General features: G+C 37.7%; 1 protein-coding gene across 3 annotated transcripts in view; it reads right to left on the minus strand.

The window, feature by feature from the left end:
- The window catches only part of LOC137006347 (formin), a 94,589-nt gene that overhangs the window by 61,717 nt on the left and 12,718 nt on the right, over positions 1–20,154 (minus strand). For all 3 annotated transcript variants that reach the window (XR_010892505.1, XM_067367015.1, XM_067367016.1), the window contains exons 5-8: positions 14,724–14,865; positions 4,321–4,408; positions 2,011–2,072; positions 1,576–1,664 (exon numbers count right to left, since the gene is read on the minus strand). Coding sequence is in view for 2 of the 3 variants with exons in the window: in XM_067367015.1 (XP_067223116.1) it covers positions 1,576–1,664; positions 2,011–2,072; positions 4,321–4,408; positions 14,724–14,865 (381 nt within the window). In the remaining variant the exon portion in view is untranslated. The remainder of the gene's footprint in view (positions 1–1,575; positions 1,665–2,010; positions 2,073–4,320; positions 4,409–14,723; positions 14,866–20,154) is intronic.

Here is a 20,154-nt window from a genome sequence, read left to right on the forward strand (position 1 = left end):
GAAGACCCAGGAAAGCATGGCTGTAAACTCTGAATCTGAGTCAGCATAAGCACACACCATTACAGTGGGCAGCGTCACCCTCATTTCCAGAGCATAACAGCACTCTCTCCGATGCTGCAATCGACGTCTGTCCCTCAGCTGGAGCTCTGAATGAAATGCTAGGTTCCCCTATGAAAAGGACCAGCAATCCAATCCAGAAACTGCACAGCTTGCAATGCGCTAGAGAGGGAGGGGCCCTAGGGGGTTGGTTCCCCGAAGGAACCCCTCAACCTCATGTCACCCAAGCCATATCAGCAAAGTAGACCTCTTCTGGTGCACCAGAGAGGGCGCTACAATGGAGATTACGCAAGGGAACCGCGCATCTAGAGCGCCGAGCGAGCACTGGGTTGCCGTGACAACCCGCGCTGCAGCCCGGCAGCTCGACGGCACACGACACGCAGAGGAGCGAGAGGTTTGCTCTCGCTGATCTCCGCGGTCTCCCAGAGTGTCGGGCAGAGCCGCGGCTGTGCTTTTACACACAAGCGGCAGCTGGCCAACAACAGAGGGGACTCAAGCTTCCCGGAGAAAGAAGAGTCACGACCGGCGTGTCGACGTGATCATGTTCTCATATGAAAACATGAACACCCACGAACATCATTTCAGCACGCGCCCAGACATGCGAAACGGTGATCGTGGCCGTCAGTGAGGACAGGAACGATCGCATCCAGAAACACAAGTAGGATGTCGTCTTTAAAAAGACGCGAATCTACTTGTGTAAGCTCTTTCAGGGACTTTACTCTTTTAGAAGTGCTGAAGCACGCAGGGGAACGGCCACCGCAACACAGACAGGGATTGTGTGCAGCCTGTCATGTGCTTTCTCTCTCTTTGAAGGCGCTCACTCTTACCAGCCGTAAAAACGGCTTTTCAGCGCTCAAAAGCGCACCGTACCGGCCGTGAGAACAGCCTTCTGACGCTGTCAAACAGCTATTTGCTCAAAAACGGCAAACGAAACAGAAAAAGAGAGGACGTCGACCCCGCTGCTGTGCTGTTCGCCCGCACTCGGAAAAAAAAAGAGAAGTTCAACCAAAAGCTTGACTCGTCTTCTAGCAGACACTCGCTTGCAGAGAACAGGAACAAACACCGTTCGGCTCCGAAGCGAAAAGCTGAAGCTGCAACGCACCTGCTGCTCATTATATACCCGCGCTGCGAGGCGAGCAGCTGATGCATATGATTGCATGCCAATGTGCATTGGCTCGTTTAGTTACACTCGAAGTAGATTGGCCTCTCTAGCGAGATTCCTATTCGTCGGTCTGTCCGACGTACGTCGAACGTGACCGACTGAATGGGAAATATGATTATTAGCATTAATTTAAAATGAACATGCAGCGCTCACATTTATTTAATTAAATCATTACTTTTTGAAGTTTAATCATCACATTAAGGCATATCGCAATTCCTGTTTTTCTGTCCCCAAATATAAGACTCTTGGAATGATAATTAAGATTTAAGATTATAACTGAAGTTATTGTCCTAATATCCTCAAACCTGTGATCTGACTCACGACACATTCAATGAAAGAGCGTTTGAAGGACGTACTGTTCAGGTTTATCCAGGAGTTTCACTTCATCTTCTTTAGACGTCTCGTAATGTTTCCTGATCTTCTCCAGTTCATCAGTCTGAGCTCTCTGCAAACATTATGAAGCATTATGAGCAACATTAGTCCGTTCAGCAACCTTATATTACATGAACCAATCACGATCGACTAACTAGATGACTAGTCCTTCAGATAACTGGCTCACTACAGATGTAAAGCATAAAGATATGTATATAATTTAGACACAGCCTCTAAAATCGAGACTCAGAGTTAGTAACACACACACAATTAATGTTTAATGAAATAATGAAGGCAGTTTTATTGATGAGATGAACAGCTGGTGCTGTTAAATCAAGGACTGTAGAAAGTGAATAAAGAAGTCAGGTGTTAATCTCGTCAACATTCTTCCTCGCTCTCGGGTTTCTTTATGTACTCACATTTTCATATAAAGCTTCGATGGTCTCCAGATCCACCACAGAGTGATCCACCGTCAGAACAGCTGCAATATAGAGGAGAAACAAACACCATCCTCATTATTCCTGCCGCTTCCCAGCAGATCCGCTCAGGGTCACAGAGAGAAAACAACCGCAAAAACACACCGGAGGTGAAGGTCTGATAGCTTCGCTTTTCTGTTTGAAACGTTTGTGTTTGTTTGCAGGTTTAAATGTGTCTCAGTGTGAATATTGAGGTTATTTTCACACTAAAATATGAAAGTCTGATATATTTGTGTCATTGATGAATAAGGTTTAAAAAACATAATGGAGATATAATTAATTTTGAAGTTTTATTAAGTGTTATCGATGAGATTATGTGGTTTTTATAATCAATTAACACTGATTTTGTCATTTTTTACAAGACAGACGAAATTTGTCACCAAACAAAAGTCATTTGGTTTAACCAAAATTTCGGTTTTAGAGAATGACGATATTTTCAATCAATGCTAACAGGCTGATATCTAACAAAAGGAAAATCAAACATTTTATATTTAGTACAAGTTCTTAAAATATTACAACATTTTCCATGTTTTATAGCGGTTGTACCGAATGACCTGATGTTCCGGGACATGCGTATGAACAAGAGAGAGTTAGTTACTTTGCTTCACGACCATGTGGTCCTGTGCAGGTGTCTGAATGATGTCACATCCTGTCACATGATACTGACTGTATGACTTGATCCAGAATGGTCCCTTTATATCGGTTACTCCGAATGACGTCAATGAAATTAATTTTTCCGGACATTCTTTCTCATAACAAAGCAAAGACTTCTACACATAATTTAATATCATGTCGATATATGATGATATAAAATCATGTCAGAATAAAAATATATACATTTATTACATTTTAAGATCACAAATTAAATGGCTGTATCGGCCTTTGGATGGTTAAACCGAATGACTTTTTGACACTTCAAAATCTTTAAAATACTTTTATATGTAGAAAAATATAATTAAAACCTTCTGGATTCAATGAAAGAGATCTAGTTGTACTACCTTACATACTTTGGATTTCATATCTTTGTTTTTTATTATTATTATTATTATTAAGGCCAAAAAATGACCTTGTCATTGACCCGAATAAAGATTTCTACATCACACGTTTTCTGTTTGTAATGTTTAATTCCAGGTTTAAATGTGTGTTTTTGGGGTTATTTTCTGTCATTTTAATCTGAGTGGTTTTATTAGTAACAGTCTGACTAACTTTTCTTACTTTTCTGAATACAGTTAGACCAATCAACTGACTTAAAGTTATGAACAGCCATTTCATACAGACAATTTATAGATATTTCAGACTGTGCTCTATTTCTATGTGAAAATGAGTGTCACTGATCATGTGACTCTGTCAGTTTGTGTGTTTCTATCCAGCAGCGTCAGACTCATTCAGATCTCACACAGCGTCCGTGCATCATTTGTCGTTTCAGAAGTCATTATATGAATTTATTATTATATTTATTAATTTTTATTATTATGAATATTTTATATTTTATTAAATCATGGTCTTATTTATTAATTTTAATAATACATTTAATTTATGTATTTATTAATAAAAAATAATAATTATTTTTTAAAATGGCGCCTTGCAAATCTGCATTCAAAAGAATCTCCATTTCATACTTGGTCTTTAATTTACATAATATTCCATTCTGAGTTCTATTTTATTCATATTATTATTACTAATATGATTGTGTTTTCATTCATTTTAATAATAAAAATAATTGTATTTATTTATTTATTTATTAATAATTCTCTTTTTAAATCTATTTTCATTCAAAGCAATTTCATGCTTTTTCATTATTTTTGCAAAATTAAAATCAATATTCCATTCTAAAGTTCTACTTGTACCATACATATCAAATAAATCATCTGATATCATTTTAATCAAGCTACTGCTGTGTGTGTGTGCGTGCGTGCGTGCGTGCGTGCGTGCGTGCGTGCGTGCGTGCGTGTGTGTGTGTGTGTGTGTGTGTGTGTGTGACACTCTCAGATCATTAAGGAGGTGTTGCTCGTGTTGGCGCTGTGGAGACAGTCACCGGCTACAATAAACAAATCAACCTGCCAGCAGGATCAGACATGCAGGCGCTCGGACAACTGCACTCACACACACACACACACACACCTCTCAAAGATCCAACCGGAAAATAGATGCAGAAACAGAGAGAAGTGATGGTCCATCTGTGACGTATGGTTCACGAGAGCGAAGATCTGTGGTTCAATAACAGTAATAAAGTGAAGGTGTTGGAGATCTCACCGTGCTGAATGTCCTTCATCTCCAGGTGCAGGCTGGATATTAATATTCCCACGGCCTGAGAGCGTTTGCCATCCAGCAGCTTGATGATCTGCAAGAAACAAAAGATGCTCATAATTACCACTGTCTATGATGCTGTCGTGATAAAGCTGTTTCAGGAGTCACGTCATGTGCCTTCATCTATAACAAGCAGAAACATCAAACGCTCACATGTGATGCTGTCACAATCAGGACCTCGCTGTGAGAAAACGGCACCATAAAAGGGCATCATTGAGGTCTGGACGAGCACAGAGGAGATTTTATAACGAACTATAAATTCACAGGATTTTTATTTGTACCTACACATGGTCACAATTACTAATGACTGAATTCCCTCATAAAGGCCACAACAGTGTTGGCACGGTAAAGACCCGCTCTAAAACTTAATGTTTCGGTCTTCTTCATTAGGTAGCGACGGCATTGCGGTCGTTAAGCTACTGCGGCGTTCAGTGGGAACCAGCGCGACGGGGCTTTAGAAGTGAGTATTGCGTTACGGCAGGTGAAGTGAGCGTTCATTACTCATGTGAGCAGAGATACAGACAGAACCGCTCTCTCGTATCACTGCACTGTAATCTGATTAAACGTTACTGAGAAATATGTGTAAAACTTAAAGGATTAGTTCACTTTAATTCATTTCCTGATAATTTAGTCTCCTCCATGTCATCCATCATGTCTTTCTTTCTTCAGTGGAAAAGAAATGAAGGAAAACATTCCAGGATTTTTCTCCATATAGTGGACTTCACTGGGGTTCAACGGGTTGAAGGTCCAAATGTCAGTTTCAGTGCAGCTTAAAAGAGCTTTACATGATCCCAGACGAGGAATAAGAGTCTCATCTAGAGAAACCATCGGACATTTGCTAAAAAAATACAAATTTATACACTTTTTAACCACAAATGCTCGCCTTGCTCTGCTCTGTAACGTTTCTGCTTGTTTGCAATGCAATTGTAAATAAAGATCTGGTGTTTGAATAAGTACAGCGTTTTCTGTGATGCTCCACGCATGACGTAATCATGTTGGAAAGGTCATGTGACGAAGACGTAAATACTGCGGTAAGGCGAAAATCTAATTTTCTCCTCCAACATCATTGTTTTACCTTTTTTGTAAAGCCCGTTTGACTTTGACGTTCTCTTTGTAAACACTGGGTCGGTACTTCTGTGATTACGTCATGCGTGGAGCATCACAGAAAACGCTGTACTTATTCAAACACCAGATCTTTATTTACAATTGCATTGCAAACAAGCAGAAACGTTACAGAGCAGAGCAAGACGAGCATTTGTGGTTAAAAAGTATATAATTTTTTAATTTTTTTTAGTAAATGTCCGATGGTTTCTCTAGATGAGACTCTTATTCCTCGTCTGGGATCATGTAGAGCTCTTTGAAGCTGCACTGAAACTGACATTTGGACCTTCAACCCGTTGAACCCCAGTGAAGTCCACTATATGGAGAAAAATCCTGGAATGTTTTCATCAAAAACCTTCATTTCTTTTCCACTGAAGAAAGAACATCTTGGATGAGTAAATTACCAGGAAATTTTATTCTGAAGTGAACTAAACCAGAGAGATTTTCCTCCATATTGTCATGATATCAGCTGATGCAGATTTGTGGGCTTCACATCAAGTTTGAGATGATGTGAAGATGGGTAGACTGGACATGGTCAGCAACAATACTCAAAAGATGCTCAATAAAGAGGCCCAAAGTGTACCAAGAAAACATTCTCACACCATTACAAGACAGGATGATCCATGCTTTCATGTTGTTTACACCAAATTCTGACTCTTCCATCTGAATGATGCAGTAGAAATCCAGACTCATCAGATCAGGGAACGTCTTCCAGTCTTGAGTGTTTATTTGAGTATCAGCTGAACCAGTCAGTTTATTCTCCTCTGGCATCAACAAGACATTATTTTCTCTTTTTCAGACCATTCTCTGTAAACCCTAGAGATGGTTGTGTGAAATCCCAGTAGATCAGCAGTTTCGGAAACACTCACACCAGTTAAATCACCAAGTATCCACTGCAATAAACATTAATATTACACTGTACCATGAGCTGAAGTTTATGAATTCTGGAATTTTAAATAGATGACCAATAAACAGAGCATTAAAGGCTTCAAGTCAGAAACAATTCAAATGTCAGTGTGTTTAAGCAGCATTATTACAGTTCAACTCACATATTAATAATGATTCATCTGGCCGTGTGATTACAGACGAGACGAGACGAGAGAAACACCACAGAAAGGACCGAAAGAAGAGAGAAGAAGAAAATTAATTAATTAATTGTTTATTTATTTAACTAATTAATAGATAAATAAATATGCAAAATAAATAAATAAATAAAGTTGGAGTAATTTCTGCAGTTTTTTTAGTAGAATGAACTCAACTTCAACAATTGAATATTACAACAGCACACACACACACACACACACACACACACACACACACACACACACACACACACACACACACACACACACACAGACACACACAGCTCCTGACTCCAGTATTATTCTGACGTCTTATACGCACAAATATTCGGACACATGTTCTCCTGAAAGCCACATGTTAGTCATTAGAGCTCGTCCAGTGAGCAGACGGAGATGACGGAGGCTCCGCCCCCTCATGTCATCCCGCCGCACTTTGATATGATAATCAGGAGCGAGAAAAGGCGCCAAGAATCCGTGCAGCGGATGCATCCGAACACATGACACAAATTAGCCGTCGTGTTTGACCCTGCCCTCCGCTGATTCCCAATTGATTGTTTTTGGGAGAGCTGCGCTGCTGATAGACGGCTTTCCGCACACTTTGAAGAGCGCGATTTCCATATTATCTACATGTGTCCGGCACAAACACACACACCAGCATCTGATTTACATAATATGTGCACAGATTAAAACACACACACACTCACAGATGTCCTCACCTCTCCCAACAGACTCGGACGCTAAAATAATAATAATAATAATAAAAAACGTTCTAAAATGTATTATGTATATAAAACTGTAGGAAATATTTTAAATGTTTAAAAAAAATACTTAAAATATACAAAATAATAAAATATTTTAATTGTGCACATTTAATTGCAAGCATATATATAAATTTAAAAAATATTTTAAATGTTTAAAAAATATATAAAAAACTTAAAATATATAAAATAAAACATTTTACTTGTACACATTTAAATGTACACACACATACATATATATTTCTCACATTATATATATATAAATAATCACTACCAGTCAAAAGTTTGGAAACATGACTATTTTTAATGTTTTTGAAGCTCTTATGCTCATTAAGGCTGCATTTATTTCATAATAAACACAGAAAAAACAGTAATACTGTGAAATATTATTACAATTTAAAATTGTGGTTTTCTATTTGAATATACTTTAAAATATAATTTATTTCTGTGATCAAAGCTGAATTTTCAGCATCATTACTCCAGTCTTCAGTGTCACATGATCCTTCAGAAATCATTCTGATATGATGATTTATTATCAGTGTTGGAAACAGTTGTGCTGCTTAATATTATTTTATAACCTGTGATAGTTTTTCAGGATTCTTTGATGAATAAAAGGTTAAAAAGAACAGCATTTATTAAAAATATAAATCTTTTCTAACAATATACATCTTTACTATCACTTTTTATCAATTTAACACATCCATGCTGAATAAAAGTATTAATTTCTTTCAAAAAAAAAGGAGAATTTTTTTTTTTTTAACTTTTGAACGGTCATGTATATTGTTAGAAAAGAATTTTAAATAAATGCTGATATTTTTTTAAACTTTTTATTCATCAAAGAATCCTGAAAAACTATCACAGGTTATAAAATATTAAACAGCACTGTTTCCAACATTGATAATAAATCATCATATTACAATGATTTCTGAAGGATCATGTGACACCGAAAATTCAGTAATGATGCTGAAAATTCAGCTTTGATCACAGGAATAAATTACATTTTAAAGTATATTAAAATAGAACATATTTTTTTCACAATCTTATTGTTTTTCCTGTATTTATTATGAAATAAATGCAGCCCTTAATGAGCATAAGAGCTTAAAAAACATTAAAAATAGTCTTTGACTGGTAGTGTATACATATATAAATTCTTAAATTCTATCAAAATTAACACGTTAACACATGCGATTAATGTTTTCAGTTTTCAGTTTAGTTAACTTTTTTTTTACGCAACTGATGCAGAATCCGTTTCGGTCAGTCATCCGTTGGCTGCGTATATGATCACATATACAGTGTTCAAGTGCTATTAACAAATAAATTAATTAAATTAAATTATTTACAACGTGTTTTGCAGCTTTGAGCAACGCAGCCGATCACAAACACATCTGTTTATTTCTTGAACGCCACAGCCAATCAGAGGCGTTTTTTAAAGTATTTTTATATATTTGTTTAATTGTATGTAAAATATTTCTTACATATACATATAAAGCATTTCTGTAACTGATGAATTCATATTCACTTTCACGTTTGGAAAAAACCCCACTTCTGTTAATTAGCTCACAGAGCTGTTGCACGCGTGAAGGCAAACACGCCTGCGCTGTCATCACTCTGAGCTCTCAGACGCGACGCCACACGTGAGACAGCAGCAGTATTGATCACGTCCCGACACACCTGACGCTCGCTATCGGCCCGTCGGATCCTGCTATATTGCACCGTCAGAACATCGACTCCAGACCCGTCTGGCTTTCCTGGAGGCCGGATTCTCAGAAGGGTGATTCAGAACGTGTAAACACACACATAAATGATGGATCTGCAAACGTGTCGCTTGTGTTTAGCCATTCTTTCAGAAAATTTGCATCGTCCTGCCAAAACAAGAGAGTTCCAGCATCTATTAACCTTTTCACTGTCGCTTCATAACGAATCAGTGATTTCCCTTAGAAGTGGATACTCGCTCATAAAAATGCATTGATCCTAATTCACTTGAAATAATATTACTTTTGTGTTAAAAATCAGAAAAGCCTGCAGCTCTCATTGCAAAACGAAGTTCATCTATGAGAAACGACAGTAATTCAAGGGTTAAAGGTGATGTTGGAGATGTTTTGGATGCTCTAATACTTTCTTGCAGAATGAACTAAGTAAACAGCTGTAAACACTGGCGCTTTTAAACCGTTGCTCTGTTTGTTTGAGCGTCACGACCAGCTCAACACAGCAACACTGACTCAACCTCATGCAGTTAGTCATTATTTGTGCAATTCTGCATTTCAGATACACTTCAGCTGTGAGGATCAGACGTCTGAACAACAGATACCTGCGATCACGAGAGATGCTCTCACACGCGCTTGTACTCCATAAAGACGGGTGATGGATGTGATTCACATCACAACTAACCAAGTGCCTTTATTTAGTGTCATTTCTCTCGAAAACTCATTCACATATTTTTATGCAAATTTTGGGATATTGCATAATAAACACTGGATGGAAATACCAAAACAAATGCGCTCAATAGAAGCGGCTATTTTCTATTATTCAGTGAGAAAACATGCGCATAAACTACACATTTAATCAATAAATTCCTGGATGTAAATCACGTTTTAGTAATTTTGTAGGGTGATTTTGCCATTTTTATTAGTTTTTAAAGAAAAAATATGTCTATATTGTCTTTTTTGCAAATTTGGCCAGGATGCCGGGGTTAAACTACTCTTTTTCAAAGGATATCCTGGGATTTTTAATGACCACAGAGCAGTGTGTATTTTGAAAGTTTTAGTCAGTCTTTTGACTAAAATGCCATTTAGTCATATTTTAGTCATTGGAAATTGTTTTAGTTTTAGTCGACGATATATCAGTAGATCTACAGTAGACTAAAATCTAAAGGATTCAGTTAAATTGTAATGCATCAACTAAGCATTTCTCAATAACTCACAGATCCAGTACAGTGACATGCATCCAGATATAACCAACTGTTACTTTACTCAGATATTTTAACATAATTGTGTGTTTTTGACTGTTCAAGTGCAAAAAGACAAGAAAGAGAACTCAATTCAGTACTTGTCATGGACTAGCCTAGTTTTTAAAATTTTTGATTTGATTAAATTTTTTAGCTTTTATTGTTATTTTAGCTACAAATTTTAGTAATTTTTGTGTTTATGTCTTTTAGTTCTGGCTTTTAGATGTCTATATAGTTTTATTTTTCTGTTTTAGATATTTTAGTACATAAAATTAAGCTAAGCTCAGTTTCAAGTAATGAAGCTTTTTATGGTTTTAGGTTTAGTTAACTATAATAACCCTGATACTTATAAAATCTACACTGAATTATGTGTAAAATAATCTCCTTAGTGTTTCCTTCCTGTGGCAGAAGCTATAGTTTATGAATTAAATGGAAAATTAAATACAGTACATTGTGTCAACAAAATAACAATAATGACCAGGAAAAAAAACGTAGGCTATAATGCGTGATTTTTAACTATAAATGAGCCCAAAATACACCATGACTCTTATTTTGAAATGTAGGCACTCTGCACTGTAGCAGGCTGCTCATTCAGGTGATAAAATATGTTTTCTTACAACCATCTAGAACATGACTAAAACTATGGCGAAAATCTACTCTCATTTTCGTCAACGAATAAAAACAGCGCCACGTTTTGTTTACAATTCAAATGTGCAGATCTTCTACACAGGATATCTTTCCATAACTTTGTATCATTTGTGTCTCGTTTTTATTCGTTGATGAAAACGAGAGTAGATTTGTATCATAGTTTTAGTCATTCAAAACTCTTTTTTACTTAGTCATCGTCTCGTTTTCGTCTGTGAATAAATGCTGTTGACGAAAATTATTCGTGAACGACATTAATGCTGCCACAGAAAGTCAGGACCTCGGTTTAGCGTCTCATTCGAAGGATCTGCAGTATTGATACACCGATAAAATTCTCATTCTCTCTTCTCTCCGATGGCGAACTGACACACACGCCTCCTCGCACTCACTCGACTGATTCGCGCCGGTTGAATAGTGCTTGTATTGTGCATCATTTAGTCATTCCCGCAGGTTTCAGGCAGGTTTGTGAGTACCAAATTTAGCTCTTTTTCAGCTTATTACCCACCTGAAAAATTTCATTTGCCTCTTTATTCTATTGTATTTTAAGAGTTTTGTAAATGTTTATTTGGGGTTATGCTATTGAAGGGAACATTCAATTTCATCATTCTTCAAACACTGTGGGAACGTTACTTTTGAATGTTCTCTGAACATTTTGAAACATTTAAAAAATGTTAGACATATGTCCAACTAAAGTGTGTTTTTGGATGATATCAGCATAAATTCTTATCATTTTTTGGTGCAAATACATTACAGTAACTCGACATTATCAGTGAAGACCAGCAATAATAATTTTCATTTTGATTACATAATAATGGCAATATATATATGTCAAAGTCAGACACGCCCCTTTGCCAGCTGTGATGCTGGTTACTGGATTAAACTTGGCCCGGGTGTGTAAGAGACTTTTGGGTCAGCACACCTGAATATCTTCAACAACTGATTGACAATTAAGTTTAGAATACAATGAACCAATCAGAACCCAGTTTAGGTCAGATAGCTGCAAATGCTGGATATTTTTATGAAGTTTTTTATATGTATAAACTGTTTATGTAATATAATATGTTTTCGTAGTTTGTGTTGTCCCTTATCAGTGCATAATTATCACAAAGTAAAAAGGATTCATGCCAATATTGTCCAAAACCCCACTTTTCTAAGGTGTTTCCAAATGTTTGGAGGGCAGAGTACGATATATTTTTGTGCTAACATTTTCAGAAAATTATAAAAGACCAGATAACTTTGAACAAACATTGGATTAATGTTACTGGAAGAAGGTTTGTTCATAACTTTGAGAGAACCTTAAAAGTTAAACAAAGTTCTGAGAATGTTCCTGTTAGCTAGAGAGAGGAGCAGAATTAAGTCTCTCAGAGTTTGTTGAAACAGACCAGCAAAGACTCGACAGGAGCGACATCTGATGCTCATGTAGCAGAAGCCCAGAGTGACCACACACACACACACACACACACACACACACTCCGGCGACGTGGAGCCCCAGCTGATTGATCAGGTGTGTCTGGACTGTTTTGGGTCTTCTTGGACGCCAGTCCAGTGCTGACCTGCACAATCAGTCATTACACTCACAACTGCACTGTACAGAGAAAACACACTGCAGATACTGCTGAAAGGGTCATTTCTACCTGATCCCACCAAAATATTTGACTTGAATAAAGCCAGTTTATTCAACATGTACTCAAACAGTAAAGCTCAAAATCATTTGTACACTCCATACAAACTCTCAGACCAAAAAAACTCAGGCTCAATTGATAATATTATCTTAGAAACTCCTCTCGGGCATGCAGGTGCAGCTCCAATCTCTCTGAATGCAGAAACATCAAATTCTCAAGCTTTCGATTAAATTTCATATTTGAAATCACCAATGAAATCTGACGACAACTTTTCTTTCTAAATACTCGAATCATGACATTTACCAATCGCGATTGGCTCTTATTTAGAAGGCGGGACTTATTCCGCCATATTGCGCGTTGCATCGCTTCTCTTCTCTGATGATGAGGGCGGGGCAACCTGTCACTCACATGAGATCCACCAATAGCAAACCACAACCATCCAATCAATTCCCCACAGACAAAATCAAGCCCCGCCCTACATTTGTTCTTGTTTGCGAAGCAGTTTCACTCGTATATACGACACAATAGAGAAGAAAAGACCAGCGCAACTTCACTTTCATGACTTTTTGGTTATCGGGTTTGGTAGGGAGACACAGAATGTGCCTGAAACGCCCTCTAGTGGTGAAAACGATGTGGCTTCCTTTAAGTACAAGCTATAAACACTCGATGTATTCATGTTAACTCCCCAAGGTCTGAAAACGTGCCGGCGCGTTTTGCAGGTTTTTTTTACATTGCAGCAAAACAGATTTAAAATACTCTGTCATTTTTTGTCATAGAGACATAAGTAATATATCAATTGAAACTATAGAATATCTTCTTTTATTTGTGTACACTCAGAGTAAAAACACAATGTTGTGCTTTTTGTAAAATAAAGAAAACTAAAATGATGCGTGATCTGTCCTCTCCCTCTGAACAAAGTTTTATCTGATAGTTCTCAGAAAATGAACTGTAACTTAGTGAATACTAATCACAGATAAATTACACTTATGTCTAAAAAAACGTTAAGATGTCAGGTTTTAAATCATGTAAGTCAAATCTAAAACAAACCTTCTGTGTTTATGTAATCTGTATGAAAAGAGACACATGTTAGAAGTCCGTGTTTCAGCTCATTATCCGCTAATGCGGCCACGCCCACGGAGCCAGCGCTATTCAGACGCAAATTCAGTCAATACATGCATTCATCATCTCAATCGTGTATTTATTGTCTTGAAAAGTGTTTATCTGTATGTAAAAGCCACGGTTAGCAACCTCTGGAAGAACATGCTGTTAGTTCCTGATATGTCCTCTTCTTCTTTAGAATAATTTGTGTACTAAATGTGCACAGAGAGTATGAATTGAAAACACCAGCGCTCATAGTGAAGACAATGAATATAGAATAAATATAACTCCTCTGTATAGAAAATTGACATAAAAATATGAGAATCCAATATTTCTCCAAATGTGCATGCTTTTAAACTAAAAACCCATATTCAGACTTTTTGCATCACAGAAATACATTATATTTTAAAGAATATAATAGAATACCATTATTTTAAATTGAGCTGAGACATGATTACAGAGGTTTTTTTCACAGCCTACCTGACTGAAAGGCCTCATTATTATGCAGCACCATTAGAGGTTCTTTATGTGATTCTTTTGTATTCTCAGGTGTAAATGGCCCATTATTCGTGATGATTCACGCCTCCTCGCATACTGTGTTTCTTACAAAAAGTGTCTTACAAAAACTAAATCAATATATTGTTTTATATGAAAAAGTAGGCATAATTTTTACATAATTTTGAAGCAAAAACTCTAGCTTACAACCTCCAATACCCAGAAGTCTTGTGAACACAGATTTAATATACAATTTTTGGCCTTATTTCAGTGACTTACGTTTTTTTGTTTTTTCAATAACCACGCATAAACGTTATTCCTTCAAAAACACAAACATGTACATACATGTTCCTCACATATTATTGTAGCCTAGTTTGTGCTGAATACAGTGTAATGACACTTTTGTCAATAATATGTTTATGAACAACTGAAAAAAGCACAAATGTCAGGGCATGTCAAAACTTCTCCAGGGCCCCAAATCAGCCTCAGACTCCAGAGGGTTAACACACAAAGCATCTTTACAGGAAGTATGCAGAAATCTTCTGACTGTTATGTACAAACAGCAAAGATATCACTCTCATTATTTGTCATGGCTGTGACGCACCTTTTTGGCTTTGTTCTTCTTCTCGTACGTGTCTGACAGCGGTTTCTTCTTGGCTTGTACGGCAGCTTTAGAGAACAGATCCTCAAACTCTTTGGTGTTTATGATATCGGGCTCTTCCAGTGAACTCCAGAGCGTGTTATTACTGTAAAACACACACACACACATCGGTCAGTGTTTGAGAACATGGGTCAAGCGCTCTTAAAATAACACTGATGGAGGAACAGATGTGAAAAGGCAAACAGCATTAGTTTATTTCTACTTTGAGGTTTTTGCTGTAACTCCATAAAAGTGAAGACACTGAGACTGAAGTATTTCTGAAGGACTCTCTCAGACTCCAGTATCGAGGACGAGAATTATTTGGTTTCTGCTGTTGCTGAGAAACACGAGCAACACAAACAGGCCGAGGGAGACTTTAAAGAGTCTGAGTTTCCAATCCTTTATCCTGAGGGAAAAAAAAACTTATTTCGGGCAATACAGCCTGATAAGAGGATACATATCCCAGCAGCCTCCTCCACACTCTAACTGACTTTCATTTATCAGAGTTTATGAAGGTTATGAAGGTCATCTGGTGAAGTCTACACTAGGATGTTGATATGGTGAGGCTCAAATGTTTCATCTCACATGTTTAAAAATTGTTATTCTTCTCACTAACAGATATTTAAAATCAAATAAAACAGCAAAAATAAAAAGAACTAGCTAGGTTAGCTGATTATCATAGATATTGTCATCAATTCATACCGCCACTAACAATTTCTCCAACAAGCGGATGTATTCTTAGAACAAACATAGGAACATCTTTATGATGTCATTTATGTTTGCTGAATGTTTTTGTGATGTTAGCAGAAAACATTGTGACAACTAGAAACTTTGTTGGGACAAACTTTTATGTTGCTTGACAAAGTTCAAAAGTTTTATCATGTTGTTAGCATGTCTTTTGTAGCATGTTTTAGTACATTGCTAGTGTGAATTAGCACATTGCTAGCATGATTGTGCATGCTGTTAGCATTATTTAACATGTTGCTAGTATGATTTATCGCATTGCAAATATTATTTAGCATCCTGTTAACATGTTTACCAAATTGTTAGCATGAATTAGCATTTTGCTAACAGGATTTAACCTTGTTACTAGGAATTAGAATGTTGCTAACATGTTTTAACACATTGGTAGCATGAAATAACATGTTGCTAGCTAGAATAAGCCTGCTAACATGTTTACCACATTGTTAGCATTGAATTAGCATTTTGCTAACAGGTTTTAACCTTGTTACTATGAATTAGAATGTTGCTAACATGTTTTAACACATTGGTAGCATGAATTAACATGTTGCTAGCATGAATTAGCATGCTGTTAACATGTTTACCACATTGTTAGCATGAATTAGCATGTTGGTAACATGTTTTAGCATACATTGGTAACATGAATTAACATGTTGCTAACATGAATTAGCACACTGCTTGCATTATTTACTGCATTGCTACCATTATTTAGCATTCTTTTAACCTCGTTGTTATGAACTAGAATGTTGCTAACATGTTTAACACATTGGTAACATGAATTAACATGTTGGTAGCATGAATTAGCACATCGTAAACATGAATTAGCATTTTGATAGCATGATTTATCATGCTGCTAGCATGTTTTAGCACATTGGTAAACATGAATTAACATGTTATCATGTTTTTGGATGTCTTACCAAATAGTTTAAGACTTTCTTAACATGTTTTAATACATTGGTAACATGAAATAGCATGTTGCTAGCATGTTTTAGCACATTGGTAACATGAATTAACATATTGGTAACATGTTTTAGCACATTGCTAGCATGAATTAACATGTTGCTAGCATTTTCTTAGAACATAATTCTTGGAATATTATACATAACTGATGAATAAAATCTTGGGAGAAAACGTTTTTTACCATTATTCTTAGAAAGTTCTTTAATCATTAGAGGCACAGAACTTGTTTGTTCAATAACTATAGTAGTGTATTAACGATAGAAAAATGACTCTGGCTCGCCAGTATTTTCGAGCTCACAGAACTGGTCTGCTATCAAACAATCAAAATGTTTGATAAAACACAGAAACGCAGTAGCAGCCACAGATGTCACGGCTGAGCAGCGCGACTGTAATGATGTAATTTACCAGCACTACTGTAACATTTACTGCCTCAGAAGAGCTGCAGGCGCGTGCGGTGAAGAATCACTGTACATCCTTCTCTAATCCCTCGAACACTAACACAGGCCCATAAAGCTGCTCATATAAACACTTGAACGCGCAGCGGAAGCTCCTGAGCCCGTGACACAGGCGTGCAGATGCATTCACACAGCACTGCGGCACTGAGTGTGTGTGCGAGTCTTCAAGTGGAAATTAATGATACTGACTAAAACTACATTTAAGCATTTGGCAGATGCTTTTATCCAAACTGACTTCCATTGCATTCTAAGTATGTTTGCGATCAGTTCATGCATTTTGAATCGAACCCATGACCTTGGCATTGCTAGTAAATATGATATTTGTGGTAATACTTCAAATAAGTTTAATGCAGATAGACAAAGACATCTGTCTGAATGCGTTTGAGTAATTAAACTGCAACTTTAAGCCCATAAACATTTATATTTGGCAGACATTTTGCACTAAGTGCAAATAGCGTTAAAAAGTTAAAATAGTACAGAGCCCCTAAAGGGACATGGCGATAGAAAAAATTAAGACGGCAGGAAATAGCATAAGTCAATGCTTTTGCGTTCCCCCAAGAAACTTTGCGTTTGCTCGCAAAAGTTTTGCGTTTTGCAAAGTTTCTCGGGGGAACACAAAAGTTTCTCAGGTAAACGCAATAGTTTTGCGAGAGAACGCAAAGTTTCTCGGAGGAACGTAATCGTTTTGCGAGTGAACGCAAAGTTTCTCAGGGAAATGCAATAGTTTTGCGAGAGAACACAAAGTTTCTCGGAGGAATGCAATAGTTTTGCAAGTGAACGCAATAGTTTCTCGGAGGAACGCAATAGTTTTGCAAGTGAACGCAAAAGTTTCTCGGAGGAACGCAATAGTTTTGCGAGTGAACGCAAAAGTTTCTCGGAGGAACGTAATCGTTTTGCAAGTGAACGCAAAAGTTTCTCAGGGAAACGCAATAGTTTTGCAAGTGAACGCAAAGTTTCTCAGGGGAATGCAATAGTTTTGCGAGTGAACGCAAAAGTTTCTCGGAGGAGCGCAATAGTTTTGCGAGTGAACGCAAAAGTTTCTCGGAGGAGCGCAATAGTTTTGCGAGTGAACGCAAAAGTTTCTCAGGGAAACGCAATAGTTTTGTAAGTGAACACAAAGTTTCTCAGGGAAACGCAATAGTTTTGTAAGTGAACGCAAAAGTTTCTCGGAGGAGCGCAATAGTTTTGCAAGTGAACGCAAAAGTTTCTCGGAGGAGCGCAATAGTTTTGCAAGTGAACGCAAAAGTTTCTCGGAGGAACGCAATAGTTTTGCAAGTGAACGCAAAAGTTTCTCGGAGGAACGCAATAGTTTTGCGATGGAAACGCAAAGTTTCTCAGGGGAACGCAATAGTTTTGTGAGAGAACACAAAGTTTCTCAGGGGAACGCAATAGTTTTGTGAGAGAACACAAAGTTTCTCGGGGGAACGCAATAGTTTTGTGAGAGAACACAAAGTTTCTCGGGGGAATGCAATAGTTTTGCAAGTGAACGCAAAAGTTTCTCGGAGGAGCGCAATAGCTTCTCAGGGAAACGCAATAGTTTTGTAAGTGAACGCAAAAGTTTCTCGGAGGAACGCAATAGCTTCTCAGGGAAACGCAATAGTTTTGTAAGTGAACGCAAAAGTTTCTCGGAGGAGCGCAATAGCTTCTCAGGGAAACGCAATAGTTTTGTAAGTGAACACAAAGTTTCTCGGAGGAACGCAATAGTTTTGCAAGTGAACGCAAAGTTTCTCAGGGGAACGCAATAGTTTCTCAGGGGAACGCAATAGTTTTGTGAGAGAACACAAAGTTTCTCGGGGGAACGCAATAGTTTTGTAAGTGAACGCAAAAGTTTCTCGGAGGAACGCAATAGTTTTGTAAGTGAACACAAAGTTTCTCGGAGGAACGCAATAGCTTCTCAGGGAAACGCAATAGTTTTGTAAGTGAACGCAAAAGTTTCTCGGAGGAGCGCAATAGCTTCTCAGGGAAACGCAATAGTTTTGTAAGTGAACACAAAGTTTCTCGGAGGAACGCAATAGTTTTGCAAGTGAACGCAAAGTTTCTCAGGGGAACGCAATAGTTTCTCAGGGGAACGCAATAGTTTTGTGAGAGAACACAAAGTTTCTCGGGGGAACGCAATAGTTTTGTAAGTGAACGCAAAAGTTTCTCGGAGGAACGCAATAGTTTTGCAAGTGAACGCAAAGTTTCTCAGGGGAACGCAATAGTCTCTCAGGGGAACGCAATAGTTTTGTGAGAGAACACAAAGTTTCTCGGGGGAACGCAATAGTTTTGTGAGAGAACACAAAGTTTCTCGGGGGAACGCAATAGTTTTGCAAGTGAACGCAAAAGTTTCTCGGAGGAGCGCAATAGTTTTGCAAGTGAACGCAAAGTTTCTCAGGGGAACGCAATAGTTTTGTGAGAGAACAAAGTTTCTCGGGGGAACGCAATAGTTTTGCAAGTGAACGCAAAAGTTTCTCGGAGGAGCGCAATAGTTTTGCAAGTGAACGCAAAGTTTCTCAGGGGAACGCAATAGTTTTGTGAGAGAACAAAGTTTCTCGGGGGAACGCAATAGTTTTGTGAGAGAACACAAAGTTTCTCAGGGAAATGCAATAGTTTTGTGAGAGAACACAAAGTTTCTCGGGGGAACGCAATAGTTTTGCAAGTGAACGCAAAAGTTTCTCGGAGGAGCGCAATAGCTTCTCAGGGAAACGCAATAGTTTTGCAAGTGAACGCAAAGTTTCTCAGGGAAACGCAATAGTTTTGTGAGAGAACAAAGTTTCTCGGGGGAACGCAATAGTTTTGTGAGAGAACACAAAGTTTCTCAGGGAAATGCAATAGTTTTGTGAGAGAACACAAAGTTTCTCGGGGGAACGCAATAGTTTTGTGAGAGAACACAAAGTTTCTCAGGGAAATGCAATAGTTTTGTGAGAGAACACAAAGTTTCTCGGGGGAACGCAATAGTTTTGTGAGAGAACACAAAGTTTCTCAGGGAAATGCAATAGTTTTGTGAGAGAACACAAAGTTTCTCGGAGGAGCGCAATAGTTTTGCAAGTGAACGCAAAAGTTTCTCGGAGGAGCGCAATAGTTTTGTAAGTGAACGCAAAAGTTTCTCGGAGGAACGCAATAGTTTTGTAAGTGAACGCAAAAGTTTCTCGGAGGAGCGCAATAGCTTCTCAGGGAAACGCAATAGTTTTGTAAGTGAACACAAAGTTTCTCGGAGGAACGCAATAGTTTTGCAAGTGAACGCAAAGTTTCTCAGGGGA

The sequence above is a fragment of the Chanodichthys erythropterus genome, chromosome 18 (assembly GCF_024489055.1).
Source record: "Chanodichthys erythropterus isolate Z2021 chromosome 18, ASM2448905v1, whole genome shotgun sequence".
NCBI lineage: Eukaryota > Metazoa > Chordata > Actinopteri > Cypriniformes > Xenocyprididae > Chanodichthys > Chanodichthys erythropterus.